We start from the raw sequence: 16,384 nt of genomic DNA, 5'->3' as shown, positions 1-16,384 counted from the left end.
CCTGTTTTTTTAAAAAACCCTTTGTCTCCCTGTTTTGAGCTGTTATCTTAGGTTGTTTTCTTCCTCTGTTTTTAGTTTCAGTTAATTAAAATTAAGTCAGAGCAGGCTGCTCCACAGTACAATCTTCAACAGACTTATACTCTTCCATGTCCATTGAAGCCAACAGGTTCAGAAAGAGGCAACTCTGTTCTAACTATACTGTAAAATGTAGTACATATTCAACAGCTGAGGTGCAACCAAGGCAAATCAATAGTGCTTTGGCAGGACAGCTGGCACTGCAATCCCATTCAAAGTAACAAAAATCACCATAAACCAAGCCTTCAAAAAATGGCAGGACAATATGGAAAACACTAACTGTAACAGTTTGGTGGCGGCGGCGGCATCTAGATTTTCAACAACTGGATGAGCAAATTATGTCCATTCCAGAGAAAACAGCACGGGTGGAGGCAATTAATAGAGGTACACAAGGCAACCAAGCAAGTTCCAGGTACAGATTAAATTTGTACCAGGGACTTTCTGACTAACCTTCGGAGTCCGTTATCTAGCAATGGCTGTTTAATTAGTCAAGGTGCTCTTCTGTAAAGGAAGTGTTTACATATCTCACTGCTGACAAAAAAAAGAAGCATAAAAGAATGTTTGGCTGCAATTCAACTTCCTCTTCTTGGCCTTACTCAATGTTTGTGACTGGCCGCACCTATCTCACTACCAAAGAAACAAAAGTCAACCAATGGCATTCTACAACACTACACCACAAACTTCCTGTGACTCTATGCTCTAGTAAAAGGCCAAGGCTCCTCCACACCTCCCTCCTTAAGATGCTTTTCTACCCACATTCAGAAAAATATGGCAAGAAGAAAGAGGATTGCTCTGTTTCAAAGCACCATCAAACAAACTTCTGTTGGTCTCCTTCGTCGTTCCTGAGAAAGAGCTGTTTAATCTGCAGAAGGCAGCCAGCTATCATGTTTATCTCTATGCCATGAAAGCCTTCAGGAGTTTTTTGCAAATACAAGACTGCTCTTAAAGGTGCATAAGCAGGTTAGGCTCCCCACCCACCTCAGTCACTTCACTCTCTCAAAAATCCTAGATCAGTGATTTCCCAATTTTTTTGCAAGAGAGCCTCTCCAACCACACGCTGTACACATCTGCACAGTTCACTGCAGCTTCTTGGGCAACATGCCAGATAAAGATTTAAATAAAAGTTGAATCACTATGCCAAAACTGGGCCATAGTCTGCACCCAGAATGTAGAATTTGTGCATAGTTTTACTTGCTTTCCTACATATGGCCTCTTGGTATGTTTAGACTACTTTTCAATTATAACAGTAACATGCAATATATGTTGTGTGTTTACTGTTTATTTCCATCATTTATAGTCCATCTTTCTCACTAAGATTCAAAACATTTTTAAAAACCAGTCAGACAGACATCTAATAAACAATGCAATAGGACAAGTGTTGTCATGGTGAACCTGGCAACTGGCAGAAGGGGTCACGAGGGGTGGCAGCACAAACGTAATGACATCATTTCCAGGGAAAACTCGGAAGTGACCGCAATAGTTTCCAGCAATTCCTAGAGCTACCTCTGTCACTTCTGGGTTTTCCCTGGAAGTGACATCATCATGCTCATAATTGCAGAAAATGGAGAATCCCCTGCCCTGACCAAGGGCTTGGCATCCTTAAATAGGATTATGATTACAGAATTACAAAACAATGCAAATAAAAAACTGCGTAAGGCATGCCATGCCGTATTTGTGTATTTTATATAGTACATTTTAAGTTTATGGAAGGGGAATACTTCATTAGTTATGGTGATGTTATCATTCTTTGGAAAGTGAATAGATCCCACGTGACTAGTACGGCTGCCAACTCCAGTTTGGGAAATTGCTAGATATTTGGAGGCAGAGCTGGGGGAGAGTAGAGTTTGAGGAGGGACTGCAGCGGTGTATAATGCCACAGAGTTCATTCTCCAAAGCAGCCATTTTCTCCAGGGAAACTGACCTTTTTTGTCTGGACATCAGCTGTAATTCTAGGACCTCTCCAGAACCCACCTGGAGGTTGGCTTGAGATCTTACCCATCTCTGAGCCACAGAGAATATGCTCACCAGCCACCCCCAAACCCATTCTGAATGTGCACATGTTCATAGGCACCAGACCAAAATCATGCATTTTAAATATTCTTCACGGTTTGTAGGCCCACACTCACACCTACTCCACCAAATGCGACACCTCAGAAATAACCATGTGCATAAAGCACCACATTTTTACCCACTCACCACACCTACCATGACTCACAAATGAAACACCCACCACACCTATACTCCCCCTGGCCTGCTTGGGCCTAGAAAACCACAACTTTCCCACCTTGTCCCACTCATTTATGTATTAACTTTACACTGAAGTACATAGTTGCGAGGGGGAAGGCTTCAAGACATAGGGCCATGCTTCAGAATTTAGGCCAGCTTGGAAAAAAGCTATCTCCATTCAATTCTGAGCAAAGAATACAGAAACTGGTTGCCAACCTCCAGGTGGTGTCTGGAGATCTCCTGGAATAACAACTGATCGCCAGGTGATTGCTAACAGTTCCCCTGGAGAAAATGGCTGCTTTTGGAGGGTGGACTCTATGCCTTATAGAGACTCCACCCCTGCCTAAACCCTGCCCTTCCTAGGATCCATCCCTCAAAATCTCCAAGAATTTCTCAACTCAGAGCTGGCAACCCTAACCTCCACAAATGAATAAGGTGCTGAACTTAGACTTTCTTATCAAGCAACAAGTATCACTTTGTTGAACAGAGCACCTGTATTGCTAATGAGTTCAAACACTGCATTATTTTTAAAAACTTTGGACCATCCTTCTGCATCCTCACCATAAATTTGCAAGATATTCTTGACTTTGCTTGTAAGATTCACGCTCTTGCAAACTCATCAGAATCTTTTTGGCAAAGGGATGTACAGGTTTTGAGGTAAGAAGCAGCTGAGCAGGTGGTACAAGGGAAAAGATGGTGAACCAGGGTTGCCAATCTCCTGGTGAGGCCTGGAAACCTCCTAGAATTTCGATTGGTCTCCAGGCTACAGAGAATTTATGTATGTATTTAATATTTGTATGCCGCCTTTCCACTCAATATAGGGTCCCCAAGGTGGTGAACTATCAGTGCCTGTGGAGAAAATGGCTGCTTTGGAGGGTTGACTGTATGACATTATACCCTGCTGAGCGCCCTTCCCTCCCAAAGCTCCATCCCGAATCTTCAGGAATTTCCCAGGCTGGAACTGGCAATCCTACAGTGAACAGTCAAGAAAATAAAAGCTTATTCTGAATACTCCCTATAAATATTTCGCTTTTAATTATTCCTGTATTTCTGCTAATTTCTGGCACACCACACTATACATTTTTGGAAAGATTTTCAGCTTCAGAATGAAGGCTTAATGCAGCAGTCCCCAATATGGTGCCCATTGCACCTGCCAACACCTTCCCTGGTGCCCGGGTGCTCTTGCTCTTATCTGCTGGGCTATTCTGTACGCAAACCATGAAGGACTAAGTTTTTACCTAGAGTCTCCATCTTGCCCACACATCAAGGGACAATGGGAAAAGTCCCAACTCCAGGAACTAAGATAATGATGGACTTTGATGCAACATCAAGAATTACAAGCTTATCCTGATGATAAGCACAGTGTAACGTTTTGCCATGTAAATATTTTGTGTTTTGGCTTAAAAAAAAAAAGACTTGTTGAACAGACATGCCTGCTAAGACATTTCTGCTCTCAAAAGCTACATCCCCTTGTAGCCTGCACTTGCTGGTGATGTAATAACCACCACAGAGGCCATAGAGAAGAGCTTCTTCCTCATGTCTGCTGCCTCCCTGTGACGTTGCTGTTCCAGTGGAACAAACTACTGTGGGAGGACTGTAACTTGTGAGAACTTTCACAAGAGGCTGAAGCCTGGTCTGTGGAACCTCAATATGGTTGTAGAGAGAAGCCACTGCAGATGGAAAGAACTTCAGCATTTAATCTAGGGAGGGGGGAATCCACTCTTCTCTTTTGGTCCAAAGAGCTGTAATGAACCCTTCTTCTCAGGTCTTTGGTATTTCATTATTCTGCTTGAAGGAGTCCACAGATTCATTTTGGTTCCAAGATGCGAACACAAAACAATAATCTTGAGAGAACCAAGCTGTTGTAATAATATAGATTAAAGCATGTTATATTAATCAATACCAAACTAATACATAGTAATGGCTTGTATTCTGGGTGAACTTTTAAACTTTTCATGAACTGTCTATGCATTTTTTTAGAGTGTTAGGTAACTAAAACAGGTGCGCTTTAATCTTTTGACAGCTAATTAAAATAGTAGACTCCATCTAGATTAATGTTTCTTTATCAGAGAGTGGAGCAATAGTGAGCTAGTATCTTAACTCTTTCTGTCATTTCTCATGGATTTATGGCTTTGTTTTGCAAGTTAGCAACAACGTCATTTTTTGGCTAATTAGAAGGTTATACAATAGAAATTATGAATATTCAGTGAAGCATTAAACCAATCATAGTTTACTTATGCTATTACGTGAAAAGGTCTTAGATATTTGCATATGATAACCTATAAAACATGCTAATCTAGATAATGAGTTAGAGTTCTGATTGGAAGAGATCTCATGAAGATTAGATGAGATTCTTATCTTATTTTTAAACTTAAGAGTTAGGAAATGTTAGCAAATTTAATTCTGATTGCCTTTCTGTGTTCTATTTTTGTAGGACTTATATTAATAATCATATTTTAACTACTTGCTTCATTAAAAATAGTGTATTTTCAATAAAAGAAATAAACTCTAACTGGTGTCTAAGTACTATGATTAGAAGCGACAAAGCAATAAAGAACCTTTTTACAAACAAATGTACTGATAAGCAAATGGTTCAAAGAACGATTTTGCTTGACAGGTCTTGAACTAATTGCTGAACACTATCCAAAAGATAGATAAATCTTTCCTTTGGGGTAGTAGAAGCTTAAAACACAGGCAAGAGAGCCTGTTACAAAGCAGTTATGGGTGTGGTCAATTCCCGTACAGTATGTCTCCGGCTGGAAATCCTATGTAAACTGCCTTGAGCTCAAGGGAGGAAAAAAGGCAGAACATAAATTCAATAAATAGTCCACTATCATGTTTCCAGTAACAATCAGCCAGATTAATATATCTTTTAATATATCAATACGATTAATATATCAATACGATCAATGATTAATATATCAATATGATCAATGAATCTCAAAACAGCAGCAAATAAAACAGGTCAATCGGCTACAAAGCTAATAACCTCACATGTTAAAGATCTCTCGTGTCCCCTCACAGGTCCTGCCAATCACATACTCTCTTGGAGTTCCATGTTCAGAATCAGAACAATTCCTAGACACAAGTAGGCCAAATTTGTATTGGGACTATAGTGTGCAGAGAAAAGGGACTTAAGCCTTTTACCCTGCACCATTTTCCTCACCTGAAACATAACCTAAGTTTCCTCATAGGGGCAAACAGCTGCTCCCTTCAGTAACTTCAGGTTGTAGGAACAACAAGGAAGGTTTAAAGTCTCCTGCAGTTCGATCTCAACTGGGGTCTGTGTGCATCTGGGAATTAAATCCAAGTATTGAACTCAGACTAGCACAGGGTTGCCAGGTCCAGGTTGGGAAATTCCTGGAGATTTGGGGGTTGGAGACTGGGTAGAGTGGGGTTTGGGGAGGGAAGGGGCCTCAGAATGGTATAATACTATGAAGTTCACTCTCCAAAGCAGCCATTTTCTCCAGGGGAACTGATCTCTGTCACCTGGAGATCAGTTGTAATTCCGGGAGATCTCCAGCCATCCCCTGGAGGCTGGCAACCCTAGACTAGCGGCAATAGACGACAAATCATCGAAGCTGGAAAAAAGGAATCATGAGCCACAGCTCCTGCCTGGGAATCTAGGAGCACCTGCAAGCCACATAGCTGATCTTTTAGAGAAAGCGTGTCGTGCCCTCATACAAAACAGACATTTCCTCAGTCAGTCTTTCAAGTTTTCCAAAACGACCAACTCAGTTTTATTTGGAATAAACTTAAATTTATTTCATTTCATTCAGCCTGTTACTGAGCCCAGATATATGCTTCTGAAAAGACCACAAATAGGGTATGAAGAGATCAACCTTCCCAGTTGTTCATCTAGGAAAGGAACGGATGGGGAAAAGACCCAGCTGCCACAGCTAAGTAACAGAACACACACTTTAGGGTGACTTGTAGCCTGTAAGATGGCCACCCTCTCCCCTAACTCCGCACCTGGCCCACACATAGAGCCCCCTCTTCATCCATTCTGACTTTTGGAACCTGATTTTTGCAAGGATATATCAACAAGACAAAATGGCTAATCAACAGAAGCTGTAGAAGGGAAAAATGGCAGGAAGCCTACAAAAAGCAATGTAAAAAAAATACCCTGAATTTGTGTGAGGGTTTTAACCAAGTTGGATATTTTCATATATTACAAACTATGTCACATTCAAGAGAACAAATTCACTTCTTCATTATCCTCAAAAAGAAACTTGCATTGAGGTTTTGGCAATTACATATTTGCACAGTACTAGTGGGCATAGTATGTTTCAGAGTTACTATACTGTAAATACATATCTATTTAAAGTAACTGGTTAACCAATTTAAAAGACTCAGATTATTGAATCAGCAAACTACAAGTCAGCTGACATCCCCCTTTGTGTCACAGTTCTTCATTAAGTAGTTTATGAAAATTAGAAAAAGGGAAAGAAGCATGTAAACCAGTAATAAAAGATGCAGTTTTGTGTACATTGTGTACATAGTTTTGTGTACATAGAAACTGTGTTGATCAACGAACGGTTCATTTCAGATATCACATCAAACCAGGATTTGAACAGACCACAAACCATTGTTTAGAACTTAAATCATGGTTTGCTTGAGCTTCCAAATGCACAAGAAAACCATGGTTTTGAGCTGTTTGCATACTTTCAGAGTCCATCTGTTGAGCTTTCCAGCCTCTAAAATCAGTGACCTCTAAAGTTCAAGCAGGGGCTGTAACTATGGTTTAATCCGTTCAGACCATAGTTACAGCCATAGTTATCACAAACCACAATTTGCAAATCCACCTCAAACTATGATTTCTGGTTTGCCAGCCTATCCCAAACCAAGACTGTCAATTTAGTCATTCACAGCAAATCACCTATATTTTAAAAAAGTTTTTAAAAATTCATAGCCATCCACATTCTGCTCCAAGAAAACCTGAATTCTGCAGTCCGCATCAGTCCTCTAAACAAAGCATATTAGTGCAATTCTATTTTTCTCCCATAATTTTGCCATTTTTACTGTTTTGCATAATTTATTTCTGCTAATCACTGAAAGGCCCTAAGTAGTAAACAGAGTACTAAAGCCAGTGAGAATCTCATTCAGCCACACCCCTTTGGTTTCTGAACTTGCACACAAATTTAGAAGGCTACATTTGCTACCGTAAGTATTAGAAGCTTGTAGCAGCTGTTGCCACTAAATTTCGCAGCAAGCTATATTTTGTGCCCAATTATACCATGTTCCTTTTGGGCTTCTGCAGAATCAAGAACTAAGCATCCCCAAACCACAGCAATTTTATCTGCTGCTCGACAATCACTCAGCTGCCCCGTCCACTCTACCTTACCACTAATCTGACCATGAGGAGGGACAGTTAATTGAAATAGAGGAACTGGGCCTGAACACGTAACAAGGAAATGTGTCACCACATCTATGAGTCAGTAGCAGAGGACTAGTAGCATGACTGCTTTCAAGTGGGTGGCAAGTTGTCTCCCCACCCCTGTATCCCACATGGGTGTCAATGTCCATCCTATGAAGAGCATGACCTTTTAGTGCAAGCAACATATAACGGAAGCTGCTCTCCAGCCATTCTTTTGTCTTTTGTGACTCACAGCAGTCATTTAATATCATAGGTGGCTTGAACACTGGCACAGTTCAGCTGTATGAAATGCCATGCCACATATACAAGATTTGGCCTTCCCAAACCATGCTGACTGTTGAATTCAGTGAGGTCTTTGGTTCAACTTCTCTCTCAAACATCTAAAATACTGGAATGATATTTGGCATGCAGGCTGAGGATAACACTCAGTTTCAGCTCTTGTTTCTCAATAAGACGTCACAATGGAACTTGAAAAGCACATTTACAATATAAATCTCCATGTGAAAATTGAACACAGGCTTGCTTCCAATGGTGCTTTTCAAGGGTAAGAAGAAAAATGAAAATATGCAGTTGGTTGCGCCAAAGCTACCATGAGCAGACATTTTACAGAAGGAACCCCTCCCTCCCCCCCTTCCTTCCTTCAGATCTTGGAGTCCGTTAAAAATCCAGAGACCCAACATGGGATGCAGTGCAGTGGGAAGGGGCAAAAAGGGGCAATTTCTACTGAACCATCCTTCTTCTTATAGCCACCCATAGTGTACCCTGTGCTATTCCCAATGCCACCCCCACCCCCCAAACTCTCAGGAGGAGCTTTGCCAGGAACTGCAGAAAGAAGGAGATGCTAGCAAAGATCCCTTCCATGAGCTGTGCTCTGCTCACAGTAGTCTGACCCCAACTCATTGTTATTTAATACCTAAAGGAAGGCTTCCCTATCATTTCATTTTGTCTGTTCTTAGTATACGCAAAACAACTCATCGCACAATACTGTTCCTGCATTGTACCAGCTCAATATCTGAGTTACCTTTTGCTGTCCTAACACATCATGACAACAATACTCTTTGCACGATTGGGCCACACGCACAAGGACAAACACCCGATCCTGCCACCACAAGCATCTCAGGGATACGAATTCAGCAGCCACTGCAGTAGCTATTCCGATCTGCTTCTCCACATTCCAGCCAAGTCAGTATTTCAAAAATGCAATTGCAGCATGAAACGTTATCATTCTCAGAGCTGCCTTGGGCCCTTAAAGGGTGGTATACAAAAGCACAAATAAAATATTTTGTCTTTCAATGCATCTTTGATGGTACTTACCGCTGAAAGGGTTGATATTATTGGTGATCCGGGAGGTGATGGATTCTTTTAACTCTCTTTTCTTCACACATTGTATACCCAGGTTCTGAAAGCTGGAGCATAAACAGGTAACCATCAGCAATTTAAAACCACTGCGGGTAGCACAATTCTGCTGCTAAAATGAATTATTATGAAAATTCCAATTACAACAAATTCCTTGCAGAAGCATTTCACTGAGAATGGCCAGATTCTCATAATATTCAGCAAAGTGATATTCATAAAGATGCCACCATACTGGGGTGTACGTATTTTGCACTCTTTAAAAAAGTGAAAAAATGGAAATTGAGGTGCAACAGCAGAAAGGCTGCCAAGAAGAGTTATATAAATTTAAAATAATGCAATACAAAAACTATGCGCACACATACGCATCCCAAACTAACAAACACAAAAGGACTGAAAAGGAGAGAGACAGCGGACATACCTGCATTACAAACTTCTATCAGTTTTCATACCACTTTAATTGTCATGGCTTCCTTCAAAGAATTCTGGGAATTTTAGTTTAGGTGAGGCATACTCCTGGGATACCTGCATAGGGAGTAGAGGAGCTATACCAACTCTTTATCCTTACTAGTTCTATAAGGGTCATTCTAAAAGTTTCTTCCTTCAGCTTCTTTTTTATATAATAAACCAATCTTAGAATTTTAGAAAAAACAGAAACATCTGCTATTTTGAAGAGGTGATAGTAATCTAAGTAAAACTAAAAATGCCTACTGTTGAAGTGGATTAATCCTAAAGTCGATATTTCAGAAGGTTGAATAGAAAATACTGAGTAGCAGAAATCTAAGAAAAATGAAGAATGGCTACTGTTGAAGTGGATCCATTATAAAGTTAAAATTTTAAAATGCTGAATAGAAAACGCTGAGTATATGCAAGGAATGAGATGGAGAGAAGAAATAGTTTGTAATAATGTGTTTGTAATAATGTGTTTGTAATAATGAGTTTGTAATAATGAGTTGTGGCAATGGTAGCTTTCTGAGCCCATTTGGTCTCTCCTTTTTTTATACAAGCCATTCCCCATAGCTGCTGTGTGTCTGCACAGAGCCCAGGTAGGTTCTGTGACAAACTCATGAAAGAAGTAGCGTTTAGAGTGACCCAGCTGCCTTACCAACTCACTCAATTTGTCCGTTGAGCATAGTACTCAGTAATCTACCTGGCACTCATGCAAAGTCAAGAAAGACCTTCCCAACACTCGCTGCCTGGAAGTAGGAGGGACTGAACCAGGGACCCTTTGCATGGAAAGCATGTGTTTGCAGCTCACTGGGTCCTAAGCTGCCACCTAGGGTTAAAAGGTGACAGGAAGAGGAAGACACACTTGCCTGTGCAAGGAATCCTCTCCACTGCTGACTTTACTATCCAGCTGCTCTTCTAAGCATGCATGCAAAATGAAACAGGAGGTACTGTGACCTTGATCTCTATGCATGTGCACTAGTCTCAGGTCCTTTGATAAGAAAGCAAAAAAAGAAAGCCAGCTACACAGGGACTCATGATGATCCAGCATGCAAGGTTGCCAGTTCCTACCCGTAGGGTGCTATATGGGAGGGGGACTAAATATGCCACTCAACTGGAATATGAACTTTTGTAAGGGCAGGCAAAGTTTTTCTAGTATTTGGATCCCAGCTCATAAAAAGCTTTAAAGGTAAGAAGCCCCAGCATCTTGAACTGAACATTGAGGTAACTAACGTTGTTTCAGAATTGTGTCATGGTCACCCAACAGCCAGAACCCATCAACAGACATGGAGTCACATTTAGTACCAAGTACCATATCCAAGATACCTTCAAAAGCAAGTCCAGTTGGGGATTTATACAGCAGTTACACACTTTCCAAACACCAACCGAGGCTGACTCCTCCCTCAGTGATTTGAAGGCACAAGGGACCTAGAGGCCAACTGTGCCTGCTATCACATTGGCCATCTGGTTATTGCCGCTCCAGATCATAAAGACCTTGCCCTTTTTGAATGAATGCTTCATAAGCCGGAATGGAGTTCAGAGAAACTTTACTGTTGCACGGCGGGGCGGGGAGGAATGTTGTATACTAGAGCAGGGGTGAGTCAACTTCACTCTTGTTTTGTGTTGTGTATTGTGTGTGTAAATAGAATCCCTGTGGGTCGCTGATGCAGCTTAAACTTACAAAGTAAGAATGCATGCTCAGGTTTTATTAAACGTTAAGAATGGACAAAAACTGGACCAGAAAATATATTCACGCTTAAGAACATTCATGCTCCGCAACATCAAACCACAATAAAGAAATCTCTGCAAGAATCTCAACAACTGCTAGATGGTCCATGGGAAATTGGCCAGCCATCCACCAGCAGAGAGAGGGCTGCTTTTGAGAGGAACCGTAGCTCAGTGAAAGATGCCCATGCTTTGCATATGGAAGGCCCTGAGTTGGATCCCTGCCGGAAAACACCTTTCACTGCCTGAGATGCCACAGCAGTCAGAACTGAATCAGATGGACCAGTGCTCTGGACTGAGTAAAAAGGCAGCTGCACCTAAGTCTGTCCACACAGACCCACCAAAAATAATACTCTGTTATCTCTATCAAGAGGAAAGAAAAGGCTGCTTTATCTCAGCAACCTGGATATTGAATTCAAGTGTCACGTCACAAAAGGAACAACCAGCTCTGAAGAGAGGAAGTCTGCTATGTTCTCACTACGGGGGAAGATTCCACAGTTCTTCCTGTGTCTCGTGAACAGATGGGGTTGTCCCTACTCAGTCCTGTAAAGTACCTAGAAGTTAAGAAAGGGCTCCTTGGTCAGCAACTAGTTTTTGCTGGAGGGCCAATGCGAGAACCAGCGCCCACTCCCCTCCAGCATAATCCGCTGATAAGTCCTGCAGCCATCGCAAATGCCTCCATGGTCCAGTTGTCGTAGCTTCAACAAGCAGGTAAGGACATACTGTACTAGCTCATGCCAAACAGTGATCTATTTTGCACCAGCGCAGAGCTCAAGAAGTGTCTCCATAGGTAAAGTGTGGCCACGTCTGCACTAATGAAGCACACCTGCTTCCAACACATGCACATACACACCTTACTTTGCCTTTATGCAAAGAGTGACTTCTTTTATCAGTATCAGAAACCCTGGAGGAGGAGGAGGTGGGGGAGTTGTAATGAAAAGCAGCAGGGAGGAGAAGGAGTAAGCACCCCCCCTCCACGCCCAAAGAAGCTCATCCTTAACAAAAGCGGCCATAAAGGTTTTGTAACATCTCACATGTAACCTCCGATTCTGCTCTCAAAAGATACCAACAAGGGTAAGATGATCATGGTACTGTCTTACTCACAAGTAGGATTAAAAGAGGAAATCTATAGTTTAAATAATAACAGTGGTTCTCCTGAGCAACAAAGGGCTGTGGATTTTAAATAGAATCTTATTAAAAACACCATTAGCACTGTAAAAATAGCAGCATCAAAATGTAACGTATTTACTCAAGTGCAAGAGAGGGTCATCTTACATTCACATACAAGAGTCATAGTCAATAACAATTGTTTTTTATGTGTATAATATTCTTAGGTAGGTTGCCATACACTCCAGGTTGTTTTCTTTCAAGTAAATAGGGTAAATCACCTAGTTAAAAAATAGAGCTGTCAGCATCATTTGCATTTTAACCAATTCATCTATTAAAAATATTTTCATATTACTATAACTTCAAAAACAGGTGTTTTGGGGATCTATTGAAGTACATCTATCAATCAATCATTATATGGTAGCTCATTGTTAAAAGGAAATGCTACCTTCAATTAATATTTTACTTCCTTCCCCATCACAGTTACACACAAGAACCAAAATACCCTTTAAAAAGAAAATGCCTTAAACTGCAGTCCTATTGATTTAAATTACTTCCACACTAGAACACTTTTGTACTGCTCAACTGTTCCTCTTTTGCAGTTAGAATTAGACCAATGGTTCCACACAGCAGTTTGGGGACTGAAGATCTTCTGCAATTACAACTGATCTCCAGGCAACAGAGATCAGTTACACAGGAACAAATGGCTGCTTTGGAGGGTGAACTCTATGGCATTATGCCCTGCTGAGCTCCCTTCCCAAACCCCATTCTCCACCCCCCAAATCTCCAGGAATTTCCTAGACCAGAGTTAGAAGCCCTATAGCAATATATTATATACTAATAACCAAGTGGCCCTGAGCTGTGGATACTTGAATCTAGAGACTGGAGCCATGACCAGACAAGACACACCTGAAATGTGCCCCAGATTGGCAAAAAATATGAAATCTAAAAAAAATACACTGGGGTTAAAAAAAAACCTAAAATTATAAAAGGAGCGCATGTAACTTTAACCAGAGGCCTTCAATAGCTGTTGCTAGGCGACCATTCCAGGCTTGGGTTGTATCAGGAAAGGCAGCAGGTGGGAGCAGGGCCCTTTTAAGGGCTCTTTTTTGCCCTTGAAGGAGGACGCATTGGGTCCAAGTCCAGAAGGAGCCACGGGGCAACTTGATACTACAAGACTTGCATGACTCACGCAGGTCTGGCTGCTTCCTACTCTTCAACAGCAGCCCCACCACCACCACAGCAGCGCTGGAGGCTGAGCGGGAGGGCTGGGAAGCTGCCCGCGCACTACCCCGGCCGCCTGTCACACCTGGCCCGCAGCTGCTGCGCCTGGCCGGGAGCATGTGCTGGCAGCGGCAGCACGGGGCAGTCTGAGCGGGCAGCCTCCTAGCCCTCCCACTCAGTTGCCTCGTGCTGCCGCTGCCTGCACACATCTGCGGGCCGAGCGTGGCAGGCAGCCAGGGCGGCGCGGGGCAACTGAGCAGGAGGGCTGGGAGGCCACCCGTGCGCCAGCCCAGCTGCCTACTGTGCCAACGGGGCCGGCTCGCAGCGGTATGCTGTGTGATGGCGTCACACGCAGTGATGTCATCACACAGTCAGGGTGTGCAAGTACGCACAAGTGCGCATGTGGGGGCAGCAACAGCCCTGAAGCTGACCCTGGCCACAGGCACCAGAAACTCTGGCACCGGCCCTGCCACCAAGCCAGGGTAGTGTAGAGCTTAGAGTTTCTGAGTAGGATCTGGGAGACCCAGGTTCGAATCTCCACTCTCCTTTGGAAGCTCACAGGGAGATTTTAATTCAGTCACAAACTCTCAGCCTAACTTGCCTCTCAGGATTGTTGTGAGGATACTATGGAAGCAATGACGTTAGCTACTTTGGGTTCCTATTGTGCAGAAAAACAGTATATAAATGAAGTAAATTAAGAGATATAGGTGACGACCGGGGGGGGGGGGGGCAGATAAAAGGTAAGTTGTTTAGTGGGTTTGAAGAAGAGGGACGTAGGGAATGGTGAGCATATGGAAGCTACCAGGAGAGAAAGAGGAAATAGTGTGGGGAAAGGATACATAACAACAACAACAACAACAACATTCAATTTATATACCGCCCTTCAGGACAACTTAATGCCTGCTAAGAATGGTTGACAAAGTGTGTTATTATCCTCACAACAATCACCCTGTGAGGTGGGTGGGGCTGAGAGAGCTAGAAGCTGTGACTGACCCAAGGTCACCCAGCTGGCTTGAAGTAGAGGAGTGGGGAATCAAACCCAGTTCTCCAGATTAGAGTCCCATCACTCTTAACCACTACACCAAAATGGCTCTCAGTTAAAAGTGAAGTACCCTAGCAAGGGCTTGCAGGTTCTCCATTATGCAACTGGGCCTGGCTCAGCTGGCACCATGCAACTAGGCCATAGGCAGGATTGTCAGGTCTCTATACCCTCCCAGTATGGGGGTGGGGACCTGGCACTTACCTCATGCCTTGTGGATTCTATTTTTCGCATGTGCACTCCCGGTGTTTGTGTGATGACATCACTTCTGGGAAGTGACATCATTATGCCAGCTATTTGCATGCTCCCATGCTTTGCACAGGGCAAATTCAGCCTCAGGCAAAATTGGCCCTAGTGAAGCGGGGGAGCAGGCCCACAGCTAGCATGACATCATCACTTCAGGAAGTGATGTCATTTCTTCCCACAGGGAGTGTGCCCAGTGCATGCTTTCCCAGGTTGCCTGCTAATGGTGGGCAGTCTTCAGGTGGCTTGCCAACTCCCATCAATCAGCAGCAATTGGCAGACAATAGGGCAAACCCCTAGGAGACTGCCCTCCACCAGCAGGCAACAGAGAAGCCTGGCCATAAGGGAGAGGCTGTGGGGTGAGGGGGAGATGAAAATGGGGGCAAACAAAGGCAGGTGGGAAAGAAGAAGGAGAGGCTATGGGGGCAGGGAAGGGAAAGGGACATGGTGGGGAAGGGGGCAAGTCCTTGTGGATCCCCCACTTGTAAAGTTATATTCATCAGTGAAACACAGCAGCAATACTCTTCCCCACAGGCAGAATCCAACTGTATGTTTACTTGGAAATAAATCAGGTCCAGCAAATATCTTGCCTCTCTCTACAACTCTCTCTTTATTTATTTATTTCTTCTCCACAGTTCTTTTATTATTTTCTTTTCAGTTACACAGGTCGTGGCATTATTGAATCTATCTTCAATTACTACATTTGTATGTGGTGGGGAGGGGGATTACTGCCTTTTTCTTAGCAGGTAAAAAAATCAAACAGCAGAGAAATACGAAATGTAAATAGCAAATTAACAGTAAAAACCTCAATATTGCTTTGCCAGTCTACACAGGACAGACAGGTACTGCAATTACATTTTTAAGTTTTTTAAAAAAAAATTACCACAGATTAGGTCTGAAAGAATGGCTCAGGTAACACAGAAAACACTGGACTGCAACAAGTTGGCATCAATGTTCAGTTTGCAAGGCGAATCCTGACGACAAGCGACTGGGGCCCATTCAAAAACTAGTTTGCACCAAGTCCTCAATGAACCAAAGATTTTTTTCCTTTCCCTTCGACCAAGGAGTTCAGATCAACATACACAGTTTTCCTCTTCCCATGTTATTCTTAACAACAAGCCTGTGAGGTAGTTTAGGCTGAGAGAGACTACTCATAAGAACATCCTATTCATGTTTACTTAGAAGAAGCCCTAATGAGTTTGTGGTGGCTTAATGTTAATTAAGAGTGCATGTGTAACCAGTGACATTTTCTCTTTAACCTTTTTATGAAAAATTTAGAGCCTTGGGAAAAAAAGGTCACAAAGCATGGGCAGTTAGTAACATTGCTCCTGTGTAACCAACTGCAAGAGCCCCGCCCCCTCAGTCAGTCTGGCCTGCAAGAGGGGTTTATCAAACTCTTAGATATTGTTTAAAACTCTTTCCCCTTTAGGCCTGCCATTTAAGGCCGCCAGGGGGCAGGGGGCAGGGGATCCCTGCTTTCAGAATCTGCCCCCCTCTCACTGGGCCAGTCAGGGGGGAAAGTTGCGGAGATCAGGCCCGGGAAGCAAAATACCTCCCAGGCAAACCTG

General features: G+C 42.8%; 1 protein-coding gene across 1 annotated transcript in view; it reads right to left on the bottom strand.

Annotated features, from left to right (window-relative positions):
- REL (REL proto-oncogene, NF-kB subunit) overlaps window positions 1-16,384 on the bottom strand; it is a 61,343-nt gene that overhangs the window by 21,575 nt on the left and 23,384 nt on the right. The window contains exon 4 of the mRNA XM_054986084.1: window positions 8,993-9,084. Coding sequence (XP_054842059.1) covers window positions 8,993-9,084 — 92 coding nt within the window. The remainder of the gene's footprint in view (window positions 1-8,992; window positions 9,085-16,384) is intronic.

Source organism: Eublepharis macularius, chromosome 1 (genome assembly GCF_028583425.1).
Source record: "Eublepharis macularius isolate TG4126 chromosome 1, MPM_Emac_v1.0, whole genome shotgun sequence".
NCBI classification, from domain to species: Eukaryota; Metazoa; Chordata; class Lepidosauria; order Squamata; family Eublepharidae; genus Eublepharis; species Eublepharis macularius.
Note: the sequence above shows the minus strand (reverse complement) of the source record. Positions and strands in the feature narration are given on the sequence as shown.